Source organism: Ascaphus truei, chromosome 6 (assembly GCF_040206685.1).
Source record: "Ascaphus truei isolate aAscTru1 chromosome 6, aAscTru1.hap1, whole genome shotgun sequence".
Taxonomy (NCBI): domain Eukaryota; kingdom Metazoa; phylum Chordata; class Amphibia; order Anura; family Ascaphidae; genus Ascaphus; species Ascaphus truei.
This window is the reverse complement of record NC_134488.1, coordinates 106,505,760-106,525,695: the sequence shown is the minus strand read 5'-3', so window position 1 is coordinate 106,525,695 and position 19,936 is coordinate 106,505,760. Positions and strand designations below refer to the sequence as shown.

The window sequence follows — 19,936 nt, the reverse complement described above, 5'->3', positions numbered from 1 at the left end:
ATGGGATCCTTTGTATTACTAATTGTAACTATCCAGATATGAGCTTCTTGGTGCTGCCTCTTAGTGGCTTATTTTAAATAACCTATGTTGTTCACTCATGAAGTCTTCTGTAACCTCATCCCAAACTATCCTACATGTGGTTCCTCGCCCCTCCCCATAGCTTCCCTACCCCGTTGCTTGGCATGCAGATGTAGCCTGCTTAGTGATCACTGGATTTGCATGGCAATAAATCCATTTCCTGCATCACCTGGAAGTTTGCAGCAGCAGTGACTGCTCCATGACTGCCTTTCTGCAGCTTCCTTGCAGCCAGTGGTTGCCACGGTCCGATTCCTCCGTTCAGGGGGACTCATTGTCGGGCTACATCTGTACGATCACACTTTCCCCACTCCTAATTTATTTTTCTTTTCTTTATACTAATGATTAATTCTGTTATTTTCTCTTTCTCAGGTAATTTTCCACCCAGAGTTTCTCTCCTCTACCAGCCCCCTTTTACCAGTGGACTATGAGGAGTTTGTACGGGGATGCCACTTGGGGGTCTTTCCTTCTTACTATGAACCCTGGGGGTACACACCTGGTAAGAGCCCAATATCCAGCAGTACCTTTCTTTTTTTAAACATTTCGCTGACATTGTGGTCATCAACGCATTAAGACACTTTATGCTGATGGCCTCTCTGGCACTGGACATTGTAAACATTGGGTTTTCTACTAGGAGTAAATGAGTACTTCTGTATTTGGTGATATCTTTTTTTTTTTTTTTTGGACTAACAATTGATATTATAAGACAAGCTTTCGAGACTTCCTCAGGTCAGCAATACTGACTACTAGGGGTAAAATTGCCGGTAACACAACAACGATAAAATACCCAGGACTGTGTTTGTTTGCATGTTTTCCTCAAGTGCACAAGCCTGTTTGAATCTCCCTATTGTCACATGTCATACAGTGGTTAAGTTGCAGGATTCTGGGTAGTGAAATGGAAACCCAGTGGGCCTGATTACATTCATCAATAAGAATCAGAATTATCAATGGAAAAACAAAAATAAAACCTAGGAGCACGGTTATCGGAAAGGGTACGTGGAAGAAAAGCAAAAAATGCAAAACTAGACTTGAAACGTGAATGATTTGTAATAACGTTTTCAGCTCTTTGGTAAGAGTTCTGTGACTGGACTCCTGGTTTATGGATCCGACACGTGATTAAAGTCATGTGCTTTTAGGGGTGTGTCTTGAATGGTCTGAAATGATTTGACTTCCTAAAACAATATTTCTATAAGGGAACTTCTTGAATTTTACATGCTTGTTTTATGTAAACAAAGTTGAGCCTTAATGTCATGGGCTGTAAAGTAGGCAGATTTGCCTCCAGCCCTGCCCCACAGAGTGCTTCTATCTCATGAATTGTGTTTGGATGCCATTAATGATTTTCATTCCAGCTGAATGTACGGTCATGGGAATCCCCAGCATTTCCACAAACCTGTCTGGGTTTGGGTGTTTTATGGAGGAGCACATTGCTGACCCCTCTGCTTATGGTGAGCACCCATCATTTGCACTCTTATTCCCCCCCCTCCCTCTCCTCCTCCTTTTGGGATCCCTCTAGTCTTGATATCATCTCTTCATCTTTGCTCTTGTCTTCCCCTCCCTCTGATGTTCGTTGCCCCTTGTTCACCCCCACAGGTATTTACATCTTAGACCGGCGGTTCCGTTCAGTGGATGAATCCTGCACCCAGCTCACATCCTTCCTGTACAGCTTCTGTCAGCAGACCCGACGGCAGCGCATCATCCAGAGGAACCGCACCGAGCGCCTCTCCGACTTGCTAGATTGGAAATATCTGGGAAGGGTAAGACATGGACCCAATCTCAACATGGCTTGAAGCCTGGTGGCGATGCATCTGGGGACTGCAATGCATGGCAAATCGCCACTTAGTGGGAAAATCGCTACCACTATTCTAATAGTGTAAGACGGGGATGGCTGACTCCAGTCCTGAAGGGCCACCAACCAGTCCGGTTTTCAGGATATCCCTGCTTCAGCACAGGTGGCTCAGTCATAGACTGAGCCGCTGATTGAGCTACTTCTGCTGAAGCAGGGATAAGAAGTGTCAAGCATAATACAGTAACTCCATGCACTTTCGATGGATCTTTATTGTATTCGCATTTGTGTTCTGTGTTGGAAGGCAGATTTGGCCTTCTAGTGAGGCTCTACTCGTATTGGGATGCCAGGAGATACAGCAGTATACAGAGGTTGTGTTTCTCTTCTTGTTTACAGTATTATATGTACGCGCGGCACATGGCTCTGGCTAAGGCGTTTCCTGACAACTTCACTTATGAGCCCCACGAGCCTACAGCGGTGAGTACATCTGTGCGAACGGGTGTTATGTCGTAATGTAGCACTAACCCTATACAGTACATAGTGCCTTCAAAATATAAGGATATAGAATACAGAACTGAGTAGAACCCAATTATAAATGACTGATTTGGATAACCAGTAAGGGCATGTTTTGAAAACGCACTCCGATTCGAAGTCACGAGTTCATAGATATTGGGCAAAGCTAGAAAGAATTGGTGGAGGAGGTGAAAAACTTGGGGGAATTTTTACGAACATTTTTCTGCACTAAGACCCTCTATAATTCCCCACATCCCAGGCCCCTCTATAATTCTCCACATCCCAGGCCCCTCTATAATTCTCCATATCCCAGGCCCCTCTATAATTCCCCACATCCCAGGCCCCTCTATAATTCTCCACATCCCAGGCCCCTCTATAATTCTCCATATCCCAGGCCCCTCTATAATTCCCCACATCCCAGGCCCCTCTATAATTCCCCACATCCCAGGCCCCTCTATAATTCCCCACATCCCAGGCCCCTCTATAATTCCCCACATCCCAGGCCCCTCTATAATTCCCCACATCCCAGGCCCCTCTATAATTCCCCACATCCCAGGCCCCTCTATAATTCCCCACATCCCAGGCCCCTCTATAATTCCCCACATCCCAGGCCCCTCTATAATTCTCCATATCCCAGGCCCCTCTATAATTCCCCACATCCCAGGCCCCTCTATAATTCCCCACATCCCAGGCCCCTCTATAATTCTCCATATCCCAGGCCCCTCTATAATTCCCCACATCCCAGGCCCCTCTATAATTCCCCATATCCCAGGCCCCTCTATAATTCCCCATATCCCAGGCCCCTCTATAATTCCCCACATCCCAGGCCCCTCTATAATTCCCCACATCCCAGGCCCCTCTATAATTCCCCACATCCCAGGCCCCTCTATAATTCCCCACATCCCAGGCCCCTCTATAATTCCCCACATCCCAGGCCCCTCTATAATTCTCCATATCCCAGGCCCCTCTATAATTCTCCATATCCCAGGCCCCTCTATAATTCCCCACATCCCAGGCCCCTCTATAATTCTCCATATCCCAGGCCCCTCTATAATTCTCCACATCCCAGGACCCTCTATAATTCTCCATATCCCAGGCCCCTCTATAATTCTCCACATCCCAGGCCCCTCTATAATTCCCCACATCCCAGGCCCCTCTATAATTCTCCATATCCCAGGCCCCTCTATAATTCTCCACATCCCAGGCCCCTCTATAATTCCCCACATCCCAGGCCCCTCTATAATTCCCCACATCCCAGGCCCCTCTATAATTCCCCACATCCCAGGCCCCTCTATAATTCCCCACATCCCAGGCCCCTCTATAATTCCCCACATCCCAGGCCCCTCTATAATTCCCCATATCCCAGGCCCCTCTATAATTCTCCATATCCCAGGCCCCTCTATAATTCTCCATATCCCAGACGTTTAAGGATTTGACAGCAGATTTGTTCAGTAGACAGGAGGACCTCTGTGCCTCACAATAAATGGGTTTTGCTTTGTGTATTGTTTTTTAGGCCCAGGGATTCCGCTACCCGCGCCCAGCTTCTGTGCCACCATCTCCATCCCTGTCCCGCCACTCCAGCCCACATCACAGCGAAACAGAAGAGGACGACGAACGATATGATGAGGAGGAGGAGGCGGAGAAAGACCGTCAAAACATCAAACCCCCGGCCATGGCCACCATGGGCCCAGTCCCCGAGTGGCACAAACGCTCCAAGAAAGGCTCTATGGATGCCACCTCCTACAACAACGTCAGCAACGCCAGCACCCCCACCAACCCCAGCAGCCCAAGTGACCTCAGCAGCCCCACTAGCTCACTCATCGACGAGAGGAATTAAGTGTCTCCATTCCTTCTTTTTGCTATTATTCACGATTTAAGATTTGTTGGTGGTTGCCATTAAAACGAAGAATGAGGAGAACACACAACATCTCGAAATAAACGGTTGTGTTTATCGTGTGCTCATTACTTAGAATTGTAGCCAAATATCCATGCGCCATCAGTCGTCTTGATGCCAGCGCTTCACTCCAGCTGGTTCATTAAACCATGTTACTATCCTCATGTTTTTTCTTTAGCCTTCAGAGGTCAAAAAAGGGAATGGAAATATTTTATTGATTCAAGTTCTAGTTGTCCTTCTCCTGTTCTGCCCTCATATAACAATGTCTTTTCCCTGTGGTTAAAGTGATGATCTTGAAAGTAGCATTGGGCTGTGATTTAATCCATACAAGAGTCTTGCAACTTGGTGGCTCTATTTTAGTTCTAGGAGATTTGGGGAAAAAACTGGTCATCAAGAACGGCCTCTGGTTCATCCCTTATTGTATTGAACGAAAGTATTCACTCTATAATAGCTACCAGTCTGCTCGCTCCATTCTCCAATCCAACCGTTCCCCATATGTTGCTCTTGTATTCCCTCTTTAGTATGTGATATTCTTGGCTATCCCATGTGATTGAGCACCAAGAATACTGCAATACTCCTGAGGTCCTCCCAGCATCATGGTTGCAGTTTCTAAACGTACGTTAATTGCCAGTAATAAAATAGTCTAATAATGTAGGCCTGTTCGGATGTATTTCCCCTGTACTGCGATGTTCTAACGAGGTCCCTGGATCTTGCAGAAAGATTTCCACCAACACGGTTGTCAGAAACAGTTTTAATCTAGCTGCTATCTTTTGAAGTTACAGGAGTTAAAAATGTGTCGTGCCTCAATTACGTGACGGGGCATTGTATGACTTGAAGGGCTGTTGCTAAAAGCTTCATTATAGGAGTTTGATATATTGATCTAAAATGGCCCTGCTGCAGCGATGGACTCACAGCCCAGACACCCCGTGCAGCCCGTCCTAACAGTGGGTGCTGCTTTTAGAAGGAGAACGGTTGAGCTGTTTGTCCGTTCAGTGTGTGTGCCTCGTCCTCGGTCCAAAACCCAATACGGACTTTATATTTATGTTAAGCACTTGACATCTTTTGTTTCTTTTTTTTTGCTTTCTCTATTTGTATCTGGTTTCCAGACACGTTGGGATCCCTGTGACACCCTATAGCTGCACCCAGTTAACACGTAATGAAGAAGCAGAGTGTAACTTCTACTGTATAAGAAAAAAAAACATTATGGTTATTTCAAAATAAAAATTTTAAATCTAGAAAAAAATGGGCTACCTTCTTTTCCTTCTGGTGTATCATTTCTCTCAAGAACCTGAGGTCCCCGATCCACAAAAGCGTGATGGATTTAGCGCATGGCATTAGTCCCCTTCATATAGCGTGCTAAAGCTGAGCTCCCATTAGTGGATCTGGCCTTTAAAAGGGGTTTTAAGTAAGCAGGTATAGCTTTCAATTATGTGTAATACCTTCACTACCAGGGGCCAGCATTGAACGAAAGGGTTAGTGGCGTTCATACAAAAGGCTGTTTAAGGAAGCAAAACATTAAATATTGTATTTATTTTTAAATAAATCAGTTCTGTATCATTATATAATACTTACTGCATTTAAAAAAATATATATATATATATTGTTAAACTCCATGCCATTTTTAATGAATTTTATAAGCATCCTTTGATGTCTGTAGCTGGTTTACCCCACCTCCAAGCAGTGCAAGATATTTTGCAACACTTTCTAGTTTGGGATAATTTGTAGCCAATATACATGTTATGATATCCACATCTACTGTAGGTGTCTGTGAGCAATTTATGCCACGCTGAACCTTTAAGCATCACCTTCCATGTATCTGGTGCTCACAGACCATATTAAAAGTGCTAATGAGTATAAGGGGGGGGGAAAAATGACCAAGCGTTTTTAAGATGTGGATGATTTAAAGCAAAATAAATGGTCACTTTACAGTGATATAGGGGGTGCTTGAAACATTTTAGGTAAGCACTCCGAGGACAGGGATCATATATAAAAGCTTTAGCAATACCTTGAAGGTTATATTACTACTGTATATTCCCCCTCGTTCTATTTCCTTCTCCCTTTTGCCACTATATGAAAAAAGAATGAAGTCGTCCACGAGTTTGTGGAGCTATGAGGTCAGGTATTACGTAACTGGCAAATGGCTCTAAGCTAAAAGCAATAGTGTGTGTGTACACACACACACACACACACACACACACACACACACACACACACACACACACACACACACACACACACACACACACACACACACACACACACACACACACACACACACACACACACACACACACACACATATATTAACTAGTGTACTTTGCCCTGCTTGTGCCAGCTAATGACGTGGGGGCGGAAGTTACTTGATCCACAGAATGTAATACTACGTGTAAAAAGGTTGATGGTTTAGAAATCTCATATAGCTGTTGAACTTGCATGCGTAACGGTATATACAGTAACAGGAACGAGAACGGCAATGTTCCCATTATCTATTTTAGGTTTAAAGTTTAACCTAAACATACATTTTTGTGACATCAAGGTATTAAAGCTGCAGTTAAAGCAAAAACATCCCCCCCCCCCCCCCCATCCAATATGTGCATCAATACAGTCTGCACACTGACAAGTGATTAGCTAAGCTGCAGAGCGATGCGTTCTCCTGTAATGAATCGCTTGCTCTGGGCTATTTAATTCAGTTCTTGTACAGCATTGTGGGCAATGTAGTTCCTGGAATATGATTGACTGGGCAATTACTAGATACAATTGGTTCACTGCTAGAGAGAGGTCGGGGCTCAAGAGCTAGAACCTACCAGAAGGGGAAGGGGGCTGTCATTTTGGAAATGCTTCCTACATTAGAAACATTAAAAATGTATTAAATTTTTTTTGTTTAAATGCTACAAGTATTTCCTCATAGTACAGAACTGATTTATTTAATACTAATTAAAAAAAACACATGTAGGATATTGCTTGAACTGCAGCTTTAAACTAACACTGACACTCTTAATCTGACTCAGTTATGCACAGAGCAGGGCTGCCCTCTGGTGTTTCTTGTCAGTACTGCACACAGGTGTCTGTTGGGATCACAGCGGTGACGTCCCATGCTGGGAGAGGGAAGAAGGAGGGACCCGAGGTGCCAGCACCACACCTGTACAGGTGTCTTGGGAGTTGTGCCAGGTTTGTACAAACGGGAGGACTAATTTCTGTAAGAGGAGAAGCCCGAACAGGTAGGAAGATCATGTAAGGGATACACAGGATTTTATTCTCTATCGGAGTCCTCCTTAACTGTGCCACCAGGGTAATGAGTCTTCATCATGCCAGGATATGAAGGGGCAATTCTGCACCAGCCTGCAGAGATACCTGATTATAGCACACCCATGTATTTATTTTAAGAGGGGCTCCTGGGGCTGGTGTACCACTGTGTCCCTTAAATTTGCCACACATCCTTGTATTGCTGCCTCAACAATACGCATGGAGAGACTATTCCCTCCTAGTATGCAACGTGTACAATAAATCATAAATATACTGTATGCTCACTGTTTATGGGTATTCACTTTACATGCAAAAATATAATTGTACTGTTTTTTTTTTATTGATCCAAATTAAATCTGAAATGTAACAGCACCAAATGAAATGTAAATCAGTGGTCTCCACACTTTTGAGTACGAGAGACACATCGTATATTGTACACATTTTCAGGGGCCAAAGGAAAAAAATATTTTTATATATTTAATGAATGAAGAAGTTTTATTTGAATCTTTTTTGGGGGTAATCAGCATGATATGATTCAGACCAAAAGAGAAATGTGACAATTACAAAGAAAGGATGCCCGGCTTACACTGGGAAATGATATATAACGAGCAAAAATATATATATTTCAAGTTGCTGGGCGCCGGATAAAATCGGGTGGGGGGGCCTGATGTGTCCCCCTGGCCGTAGTTTGGAGACCCCTGATGTAAAGGAATGAGGGCAGAGAGCGTCGAGACAAAAGGGTTTGATATGACTTTGTTTTTATTATCCTGCATATATAAGTTAAACAAGTTTAGCTGCAAAGGGAAGGTGTGTGAGTTTAGGGAACAGTGCTTCAAGCTTGCTTTAGAAATACAGTTACTTGCGATGAATTCAATGACCATTGTTAGAAGTATTTCATAGCTACGGGAATGGGCAGGGAGCCACCTGACACTATTGTTATCTGAACCTTTTAATCGTGAGAGTTATTTACGCCTATTGATGTAGGGTTTTTACAGCTATAATTTACACGAAAATGTCATATAGTTTTGACAGAAGGCATCTGGGCCGAGTAAACCCTAATTATGAATACAGCAATTATAAAAGGAAAGGAGAGAAGATTAAAGCTCCTGCATGTAATAAGAAATACAGACAAATCACCCAGACAAGGCAGTCTGCCACTTTGATTATTACTATAATAAGGCAGGGCTGCTCAACTCCAGATATCAAGCCTCCCCCCCCCAATAGGTCAGGTTTTTAGGAGACCCCAGCTTAAGCACAAGTGGCTCAATCAGAGGCTCAGTCGATAGCCTCTCTGTTTCTCTCAACCCCTCTTCCTTGTGTATGTGGCGCTCTTTTTCACCTAATTATTTGCCTTCACATTATTTGCCTTTTTTTTAATCTCGCCCTGGCCCAAATCCAAATTGTTTCCCCTTTAATATGTGCATCAATACAATCCACATAATGATAAGTAATTAGCTAAGTTGCCGGTCGATCTGTTCTCCTGTGATCGATCGGCGAAGATTCGGCTCGGGGGTTCACTAAATGGCCGTCAGTGCAGCAGAAGAGGACCAAAGATGCAAAGTTCAGTGGGGAAGATCGTGACCAGGCAGTTGCTAGATACAATTGGTGCACTGCTAGAAAGAGGGCAGGGCTCAAAAAGGGGTGTGCCAGAGCCTGTTTCAGAAGAGGAAGGGGATGTGACTTTATAAATGGTTGCTATAGAAACAAAAAATGCTTGTTACATTATAATACATTAAAAATGTCATTTAGAGTTGTTTAAAAAATAATGCTACAAGTATTTTTTCATAGTACAGACCTGATTTATTTAAAAAAAAAAAAAAAACCACATGTAGGATATGGCTTTGTTTGCAGATTTAAGTTACAGTCCAACGCGGCAATGTATTTATTGCGTCATTTAGTAAATATTATTCTTTCCTTGTAACATTATCCTCCACTGTAAACTCATTCTGGAGTTCCAAGAGTATTATTTTACATGCAGAAATGGCCCCAATTTTCTTAGTTATGCATTCAACACATTGAATGGAAATACAGTCTCTCCCTTTCTCTCTCTTTCTAACTCTTCTCTCCACTTCTCTCTTTCTCTCCCCTTCTCTCTCTTTCTCTCCCTTTCTCTCCCCTTCTCTCTCTTTCTCTCCCCTTCTCTCTCTTTCTCTCCCTTTCTCTCTCTTTCTCTCCCTTGCTCTCCCTTTCTCTCTCTTTCTCTCCCCTTCTCTCTCTTTCTCTCCCTTGCTCTCTCTTTCTCTCCCTTTCTCTCTCTTTCTCTCCCTTGCTCTCCCCTTCTCTCTCTTTCTCTCCCCTTCTCTCTCTTTCTCTCCCTTTCTCTCTCTTTCTCTCCCTTGCTCTCCCCTTCTCTCTCTTTCTCTCCCCTTCTCTCCCTTTCTCTCCCTTGCTCTCCCTTTCTCATGCCCTCTCTGTTGTACTCTTTGTATCTGATGTTATTTCCCTCTCTAATACACGCAACCCCACATATATACTGTATGTATATACTGTCCAGGCTTTTTGTTCAAGAGGAGCCCAGTCATGCAGTAACAAGTCCCACCTGTTTATCAGCATTAATCAGGCATAGCCGGTATGTGGTCAGACAGGTAGTACTGTAAATAATATACAACGCCACAGTTTGCTCAGATTATCTACTCACGTGCTCTACTGCTTCTTATCAATATGACAAGTGATATCTGAGGTCACTTAGGTGGAAATATTAGCAGGTGAACATTAGCTGTGAATGTCAGTGAGCATTGAGTTGTATTCCCCCTTTTATCTCTTACAGAAGAAGAAGAAAAAAAGTAACTCTCTTCCGGGGTTAGTAAACATATTTTTGGCCCATCTAATCGACACATTGTAACCCCTTGAGTGCCAGAGTAGCCAGCATTAAGGATGTAGTCCTGCGGTACAGTACGATCGCTGTCTCCATGCTCACTGATTTTTTTGTTTAAACGGTGTATTCTTTTCCTAACAAAGTAGCTGAAAATGAATGTGGCCGCTGAGCTCTAATCACTTAGGGACACAAGGACACCTCAAAGATCCCGATCTGAGAAGCTTAAAACTGCAGTCCACGCAATATCCTACATGGTTTTTTTTTTGGTTTTTTTAAATAAATCAGAATCAGTTCTGTACTATGACAAAATACTTGTAGCATTTTTTTTTAAAACAACTCTGAATGACATTTTTTATGTATTATAATGTATCAAGCATTTTTTGTTTCTATAGCAATCGTTTACAAAGTTACATCCCCTTCCTCTTCTGAAACAGGCTCTGGCACACCTCTGTTTGAGCCCTGCCCTCTCTCTAGCAGTGCACCAATTGTATCTAGTGACTGCCTGGTCACATGATTTTCCCCACAGAACTTTGCATCTTTGGTCCTCTTCTGCTGCACTGACATAAATTTAATGAACCTCCGAGCCGAGTCTTCACTGATTGATCGGCATCTTAGATAATTACTTATTGTGTGGATTGTATTGATGCACATAATAAAGGATTTTTTTGTTTGTTTTAAAGAGCATCTTGGACTGCTGCTTTAAGATAAAGAATGTCTTCTGATTGGATCCTTTGTACTCTAAATGGGAAAAAGCTGCCATCGCTCCATTCTCTCGTGACCGGTCTGCGAAAATGAGTGTTGGACCGGGTCCTACTTTAAAAAAAAAAAAACGGCGTAACGGGTACCCGGCCAAAATCAAATGATCTACTCGGCTGGTTACCAGGTTGGCACTTAGCTGGGGGTGGAGGAAGACGGCGGCGACATCTAGGTAGGTCAGCAGAGGTCCTGTGGCGGTGGCAGGATCAGCAGCCGGCTGTCCAATAGGAACACTTCTGCTCCTGCTCCGGTCACATGGTTCCCCAGCTCACACTGCTATGGATTCCTGCTGCTCCTGCTCGGGCTGAACACACACTGCTGATGCTGCCACCGCCACAGGACCTCTGCTGACCTGCCTACATGTCGCCGCGGGCTTCCTCCCAGGTCTTCCTCGCCTTCCGTCGCTGGCAGCAGGTAAGTAATGATGTATTTTTCAGCTACCCTGACATTACCCGGCACCGGGTATTACCCGGCGCCAGGCCCACTTCTAAATTGCCGGGTCCCGGTAGCTGAAAATCCGCCGGGTAATTCCGGGTACTCGGTACGTAATTCCGGGTACATCACTACTACATACTGTATATATCTGGCAGAACAGAGAATACTGCTTATTTGCCATCCTAGTACCATTTGAAAGCGGCCTACTGTACATGCTGAGCCCACTGGCTGTTTTACGTAACGTTGCTTTCCTTTCAGGCACTGAGTGTATAAGATGGAGTTTGGCTGCAGATACTTTTATGTTGATGACACCAAAAGCAGAGTCAGCGTGCCGCTACCTACCTGCCACAAGTCAGAGAGGATCCCAGAGCCCCTGCCAAGAGATCCAGTTTATGGTATGTAAAGAATACCTGAGTGAGCTGACAAGGATAAGGGTTTAAACACACATTCAGAAGAAGAGCAGAGTTGGCACAGTGTAGCAATGTTAGTGCTAATCTAATACTTGTCTTTTTACCAGGCAGTAATACATTGAGTTACCTCTCGTTTTCAAGTATGTCCATGGATACATTAAATGAAGAGAGGTTCTACATTATATTTACAGACATTTCATGGAGTTAAAGATGATAAATAATTATCAGTGCATGTAACAGTTACACAAGATTAAAGTGTGAGACGGCTGAAGTCTTGAAGTTACTTAAACTGGAGACGGGTTTGAGAGTCTCCGGTAGATTGTTCCAGACGTGGGGGGCACGGTAAGAGAAGGAAGATCGACCAGATTCCTTGTTGAACCTTGGCACCACGAACAGTCTTTTGCTGACGGATCTCAGATGATAAGTGTTGCGTGTGGTAAGGGTGTGGAGCTTGTTCAGATAGGCGGACTTTAACCTGTGAATGCCTGTAAATGTTACAGCAACAATGGTTCTTACCCTTTCACTGCCAGAAGGGCCTGCATTTTTTGGGTACATTTTCTAGCAAAAGCGTTAAGTAAGCATGTCTCAGAAAATCAACTTTCCTTATACCTTTGTACTGTCATTCTAATCATGTTCTTTATCACACTGCTGCCGAGAGATTAGCAACATGTTTATTTTGTGAAAGGCTGCTGTTTTCTCTGTATTGTAAAATGTTTAATTATGACTTCTAGAAGTCTTTAAAGACGTTGCTGCTTACTTAGCCACTTGGACCAAGGGCTCAATGAGGTACAGTAGTACAAGGAAATAGCACCCGCACACTCACTGCATTCTGTGCCACACTGCATACCTGCATCGCTTGACTGTATTGTGTAGTGGTGAATGGGAAAATGGGATCAACTGCTTAGCTCAGCCTTCAAGTTAAAGATATGTAGAATATGTAGCCTGTTAATGGGGGTCAGCAAACACCAGGGTTCACAAATCTGTAATGTGGACATGCCTGATTAGCAGAAGAGGAAATACACTTTGCATTGAAAGGTCGGGAGAGTAAATAAAAGAAAATAGATATCCCAGGGCACGGCGGATTTTCCATGAATGTATTATGTCAGAACAACAGTACGACGTTTCGATCTTTTTCATGTGACTGGCATACCAAACCAGTTTTACAGAGGTAACAGAAGGGCGAAACGTCGTACTGTTCTGACATAATAAATTCATGGGCAATCCGCAGTGCCCTGGGACATCTATTTTCATTCATGCTTAGGATTTCTTTAGACAGGTTTTCCTTGAACCAGGAGCACCGGTAAATCGCCAGTATTTTGATCATTGTATTGGTGTGCAGCATTAAATAATAATAATAATAGCATGTTCTTATATAGTGCTGCTAGTTTTACATAGCGCTTTTACAGGCACAGATCCCTGCCCCGTGGAGCAGAGGAAAAGACCTCCCAGCCCGACGCTACAAGCCTGGTAGACAGTGTGTATCACGCGCAGGCTAAATTAACCCTTTGCACAACGGAGACTAATCATGTAGGGATAAGAACTGTAGCTGTACTGAAAACCTTGATCACATTGAACCGGGGAACCCCTGGACACGATGAGCCCTTGGTCCCCCTGGGGGAACCGACGGGACTTCGCCTAAACCAGATACCCCTTTAGTGATGCAGGTAACAGCAGGCAATCTCCAGAAGGCGTACTCACGTCCAGATCCAGATGGGTTGAAATCTCCGGTGCAGGCAGTGTGCGTCCAGGGGAAGCAGGAGGAAAAAACTTGGAGCACAACTATACAAGAACGAGAACTGGAGGCTAATGAAAAAGGTTTCTCTTTTTAATTAGCTATGTCCCAATAAATAATTTGTTATTTTTTCATTAGCCTCCAGTTCTCGTTCTTGTATAGTTGTGCTACAAGTTTTTTCCTCCTGCTTACCTGTCCCTGCCCCGTGGAGCTTACAATCTATGGTTTTTGGTGCCTGAGGCACAGGGAGATACGGTGACTTGCCCAAGGTCACGAGGAGCCGACACCGGGAATTGAACCAGTTTCCCCTGCTTCAAACTCTCAGTGCCAGTCAGTGCCTCACTGAGCCGCTCCCTCTCCCATCTCATGGGCGAGTAAATAAAACAGATACTTTAAAGGTTTACGAGCAGTAATCTCTAATTGTCTCCTAAAGTTGGGAGGAAATACTCACTTCTCATTGGCAGTGCCAAGACACACGCTCATGTCTTGTGTACAGCAGGACCTTCTACTGCACGAATACCACCTTTAAATACGTTCCATTTTTGTATTTGATTCCAGCGGCTCCTGAACCTGATGCTTCCTACGATAGTGTCCAATGTGAAGAAGATGATGGAGTGAATGGTGTCTCTGATACTCAAGAAGCATCCAAGTTCAAAACAGAACTGGAAACCAAGACAGGCACTGACCAAAGAAGCACAGATTCTGTAAAGGATTCTAGCACATGTGTTATTCATGTATCACGTCCAAGGAATTCCACTTCACATCCACTGCCACGTAAGATGTGACCATATCTTGGGGCAGGGGGGCTCAACTCCTGTCCTCAAGCCTCCTTCCCCCCCCCCCCCCCCACAAAAAGTCAGGTTTTCAGGATATCCTAGCTTCAGCACAGGTGGCTCAATCTGTCTTTGACTGAGCCTCAGATTAAGCCACCTGTGCTGAAGCAGGGACATCCTGAAAACCTGACCTGTTGGGGGGTCTTGAGGATTGGAGTAGAGCACCCGTCTGTTGGGGGATGCATATATTCCATGAACTCTTGTAACCTGGCAGATGCTACAACTGTTCTACAGACTCTTCACGTCTGGTTTCTCATCTTTCAGAGATCCCCCAGGAGATACCACCTGACTGCATGTCACATGGACATCATGCTTACCTGGACGTGCTGCCAACAGATGTTCAAAAGCAAAGAACGCCACCTCCGGTCCCAAGCCGCAGGAAGAAGCCTCCCATTGTTTCTTCATCTGGTACAGTGATTTTACTTGCTGTTGACTCACGTTCCTCTCTTGTTGGGTCTATCCATTGATGCACAGCACGTACGTTATAACCCATTGCACCGCGGAAGAACGCAGCATCCAAGCAAAGAAATCTGTCTGCTGGGTCGTTTCATTTGTATTATCTCTATCTTTAAAGCAGCAAAACATGGAGCACTGCACGATTTTTTTTTTTTTTTTTTTTAAATGACAGGATTGAAGCAGGGGTTTTCTGGAGCTCAACTGTGTCCATTTCAGCTCTGCGGATCCCCTGCTTCCTGAGATACTGGTAATGGGGGGTGGTATCTCTGCAGCCAAGGAGCTTGGGGCCTAGTGAAATGGCACGACTAAAATATATATATATATATATATATATATATATATATATATATATATATATATATATATATATATATATATATATATATATATATATATATATATATATATATATATATATGACACCAGCACTCCTTGTTAGGCCATAATTAATGAGGTGAATGGTGCAATGGAGAAAACAATTGGCAAACACTATTTGAGAAACTGGTAAACAACCGACCCAAGAGAGGCCAATAGACAAGTACGTTCCCTACATAGCAGCACTCAATCACACTGTATGGTATAATACTAACGATATGAACCAAACAAGAAAGGCAGAGCTCAGAAAACCCAATTACAGTAATGATATGATGTATATTTTCTAAAAACACTTTATTAGTAATATGAAGTTAAAATAAAGGAGGTTATTAAAAACCTAGTGAAAAAGGCGGCTTAAATGTTCCACATCACGCTCGGGACGTCATCCCTTACGGATTCCTATTGGCCAGCGTGACCGGGACATTTCAACTCCACAGAGATATCAGCACCACCTACGGAGAGGTACCTCGGGAAGCAACTGGAATTAACACAGTTCAACTCCGGAAACCCCCCTGCTTCAAACCTAGCACCACAAAAAATAAAAACAATGGTGCAGTGCTACTGGTTTTTCTGCTTTAATACATATTTTAAGTTCCTGTGAAAATTAGTTTCCAAAGCTAGGTTTAGAACCGGTGATGTCATTCTCACCCCTTACGAGCGGATGAGTCTGCCTCGCAGCAGCAGAAAGTTAATACTGTAATTCCCTGGAAACTGCATATTTCTATTACCCAAATATTACTTACATTCAATCATTTCAAGAATGTAAAAAGGAGGGTAGAGGATGCTTCTCCGATGGGTTTAGATCAATATTGTAATACAAACAATAACTATTTTGAGTGGGTCAATATACAACATTGCTTTATATACCATTTCATAGGCTAAAACTCCTAAATATGTGTGAGAAGTATAGAGATTAGCAAGCTTTAAAGAAAATGTATGGGGATTTTATGGCTGTAACGAACGGCGCACCTGTGAGCATGTGACTTGTATATGTGACAAGGGTCAATACACACAGCTATCCAGCGGACACATTTATCTTCCCGCAGGGCTCCACAAATGCGTAATGCCTACCCACAATCCATCATGATACATATCTTTACTTCACTGCCACCACCAAGTCTTCAGTCCCTGTTTACTAAAGAAAACATGCACTTAACACACAAAAATCTGTTGTTAGCAAAATGTGTCCGAAAATTTTAACTACTTTCTACAAAACGTGCAAGTTCAATCTGAGCCCAAAGATATACTTGTTACATTTTCGATTTAATAGACACAATAGTACAGCGCTTAGGTTACAGAAAAAGATTATTCCAAAAGCGCACAGTAACAAATGAAGACAGTTTAATGAAATAAAAAGGATAAACAAACAGAAATTCCTATACGTTACCACAAATCACGTATAATATTTCTCCTCACAGGGGTCTTGAGTGGAAAATATGAGATTTCCCTTGCCATAGCATTGGCACTCCCTTGGATAAAATCTCATTCATAATCCCAGATGCAGGGTTTATATTCTAAAACCTTGTTCATTGAAACACACTGAAAACCCAACTTCTGGGTATTTCCTTACCCATCCCTTTCATCAATCTCTCTTGATGACATTTTTACGATTTAAGGAAAAAAATATCTTTGATACTCTGCCTGGATATAGAAACATACTCATTTCTTTGTTTCTATAATACTTAGAATGACGCCACCTTCGCTGTCACATTTGTATAATTAATATGCACGCTTCGCTACCACTTTTGCCCATGCTAACTTATAGTTTTGCATGAGAAAACAGATATCTGTCCTTTGCAACCTCCTACACCTGAAGTGTCTTGTATCATTTCATTTGTAAAATCGCAACTGTTACAAAGATTAATCTGTAATTTTCGTGAATTGCTGCCAGGCTCATGATATTTCACATTTAGTAAACTACAAACGTTTGGGACTATTGTTGTAGCCACACCCTCTGATCTTCTGCAGGACACCAGAGAATTCCTTTTAAGATACATTTGAGGGTTTCCGTTTATTTCCCATAAGAGAAGAATTGTGACGTCATATTTCAATCCCCCCCATTTACAAAACTAGACACGGCCTCCAGATACTCTTATCCCTAGATCAACACACAAACTAGGCATGGTCAGCGGTTTGATCCTGCCATAAAAGCAATTAACGTATTTTAAAGGCAACCCATAGCTAAAATTAATGTCTGCTGTGCCAGGTTGATTAAAATACTTAATATCTCATGATATTATTGTGACAATGACATTTTTAAAATACTATCATTATTTGTAGCTCCCACGTTGCAACAAGCATTGCCTGCAAACTGCAACATTATGCTCCTGAACATTGGGAAGCTGGTGGACGTCTGTGGTAAGAGGGTGTTTTGGTTCAAAAAATAATTCAGATTTTGGTTTTGGATGTGGGTTTGGTTCCCCCAAAAATGTGTGTTTTGCCAAAACTTGATTTGTTTTGATTTACATATATACACATATAATTATTTAGGATTTGAAGGAGGGAGAGAGAGGAGGTGATGGGGGTGAGGAGGAGGGTAACATTGAGGGGAGAAGAGAGTGAAATGGGGGAACAGAGTGGCATGAAGGGTAACAAGAGAGTGACATGGAGGGGAGAGAATGATGGGGAAGGAGAGATCTGTGCAAGTTCATACAATAGTGTTTGTCCTTGCAGTATGAGTGTATATATAACCAGGGCCGCCAACAGAAACCATGGGGCCCAGGACAAATGAAAGGAACAGGCCCCCTCACCCCAAACCCATAGCGCACCGACCACGTAAAAAAATATTTAGCGCGCAACTTTTACTTAACCACCCAAATACATATAAAAATACACCCCCACCACCCCCAATACATTTAAAAATACACCCCCACCCACCCCCCAATACAAATAAAAATCAGACTTACCTTGTGGATGGTCTCACAAGGTGGAGGGGGGGGGGGTTATTTTGTGTTATATGGGGGGTTATTGTGTGTTATTTGGGTTATTGTGTGTTATATGGGGGGTTATTGGGTATGGGGGAGGGATAGAGAGGGGGAATAAGGGGGAAGAGAGCTGGGGAGAGAAGAGAGAGGAGGAGAGTATAAGGGGGAAGAGAGGGACAGAGTTAAAGGGGGGAAGAGAGGGAGGATAGAATGTAAGGGGGGAAGAGAGTGTAAGGGGGGAAGTGAGTGTAAAGGGGGTAAGAGAGGGGTGAGAGTGTCACAGGGACTCCAGGAGCAGGATGGCAGGAATAGTAGGGAAGGCAATGATTGTTGGGGTAAGAGGTCGGTGGCAGATGGCAAGCAGGATCGTCTGGGTCCAGGCAGGGGTCAGCAGCAGGAAGGCAGGAACAGGGCAGGGGGGCAGGAACTGAGACTAGGGAGCAGGAACTGAGACCAGGGAGCAGGAAACAAATGGGGACAAGCCAGATCATAGGCAAGGGCCTTTAATAAGTACCAGACTCAATACAGAACACAACAGAAGCATGGGCATGGGCATAAGGAGTCAGGACACAAAACAAAGGCAAGGGAGGAACAAGAAACTATAAGGACAGAGGACAGGACCAACAAGAGGAGACAGACAACCAGACAGACAGAGGAACCCCAGAGCAGACAGAAACAGCAGCACACCCGGTGGACAGACAAGGAACAGAAGGGAAGAGGGAGAACTAGGAAGACTCTGACAGAGAGAGTGTAAGGGGGAGAGAGTGTATGGGGGGAGAGTGTAAGGGGCGAAAGTGTGAGGGGGAAGAGAGGGAGAGGGACTGTAAGGGAGAACAGAGAGATGGAGGGAGTGTAAGTGGGAGTATAAGGGGGAATAGAGGGGGAGAGTAAGGGGGGAAGAGAGAGGAAGAGAGCATACGGGGAAGAAAAGGGTAGGAGTATAAGGCCCGGGCCATAGAGCACTCAGGCGTGCTGAGGCGTGCTGAGCCGCGCTGAACAGATGCAGAATGCCCCTGCATCTGTTATCAGCGCGGCTATAGTTTCTCCCTGCTGATGCGCGCTGAGCAGGAGAAACTCTTCCCCGAGCGCCAAACTGATATATTTGGTGCTCGGGGAAGCAGAGGAGCGGTCATGTGACCGCTCCCATCCAATGGGGCTGCAGCCGGTTCCCTGCAGAGCCGCAATTACCAGACAGAAGACAGAAGGCATTGTGTTGTGTGTGTTGTGTGTGTTGTGTGTGTGTGTAGGAGGGGAGAGGGTGATGCCCCGATCGCTGTCTCCCTTCTGCTCTGGTCCCTGCCCCCCTCCTGCCCCGATCGCTGTCTCCCTTCTGCTCCGGTCCCTGCCCCCCTCCTGCCCCGATCGCTGTTTCCCTTCTGCTCCGGTCCCTGCCCCCCTTCTGCTCCGGTCCCTGCCCTCCTTCTGCTCCGGTCCCTGCCCCCCTTCTGCTCCGGTCCCTGCCCCCCTTCTGCTCCGGTCCCTGTCTCCTGTGTGTGTTGTGTGTGTGTGTCTGTGTGTGTCTGTGTGTGCGTGTGTGCGTGTGTATGTGTGTTTGCATTGTGTGTGTGTATGTGTATGCATGTGTGTGCATGTGTATGTGTGTGCATGTGTGTGTGTGTCTGTGTGTGCATATGTGTGTGTGTCTGTGTGTGCATATGTGTGTGTGTGTTTGCATTGTGTGTGTATGCATGT

At 44.1% G+C, this 19,936-nt stretch overlaps 2 protein-coding genes across 5 annotated transcripts in view; both read left to right on the top strand.

Moving 5' to 3' along the window:
• The window catches only part of GYS1 (glycogen synthase 1), a 33,168-nt gene extending 27,657 nt beyond the window's left edge, over nt 1-5,511 (top strand). The window contains exons 12-16 of the mRNA XM_075605622.1: nt 448-574; nt 1,425-1,520; nt 1,666-1,829; nt 2,255-2,335; nt 3,885-5,511. Of these exons, the coding sequence (XP_075461737.1) occupies nt 448-574; nt 1,425-1,520; nt 1,666-1,829; nt 2,255-2,335; nt 3,885-4,208 (792 nt within the window). The 3' untranslated portion in view covers nt 4,209-5,511. The remainder of the gene's footprint in view (nt 1-447; nt 575-1,424; nt 1,521-1,665; nt 1,830-2,254; nt 2,336-3,884) is intronic.
• A 1,841-nt stretch (nt 5,512-7,352) lies between these two features.
• Nucleotides 7,353-19,936, top strand: part of LOC142497598 (circularly permutated Ras protein 1-like) — a 37,432-nt gene continuing 24,848 nt past the window's right edge. Inside the window, exons 1-5 of one of the 4 annotated variants that reach the window (XM_075605620.1) lie at nt 7,353-7,433; nt 11,773-11,909; nt 14,215-14,430; nt 14,754-14,897; nt 17,601-17,678. In XM_075605620.1, the coding sequence (XP_075461735.1) occupies nt 11,789-11,909; nt 14,215-14,430; nt 14,754-14,897; nt 17,601-17,678 (559 nt within the window). In that variant the 5' untranslated portion in view covers nt 7,353-7,433; nt 11,773-11,788. Of the gene's footprint in view, nt 7,497-10,285; nt 10,308-11,772; nt 11,910-14,214; nt 14,431-14,753; nt 14,898-17,600; nt 17,679-19,936 lie in introns of those variants that run through there. The other 3 variants (XM_075605618.1, XM_075605619.1, XM_075605621.1) reach the window with 3 other exon arrangements.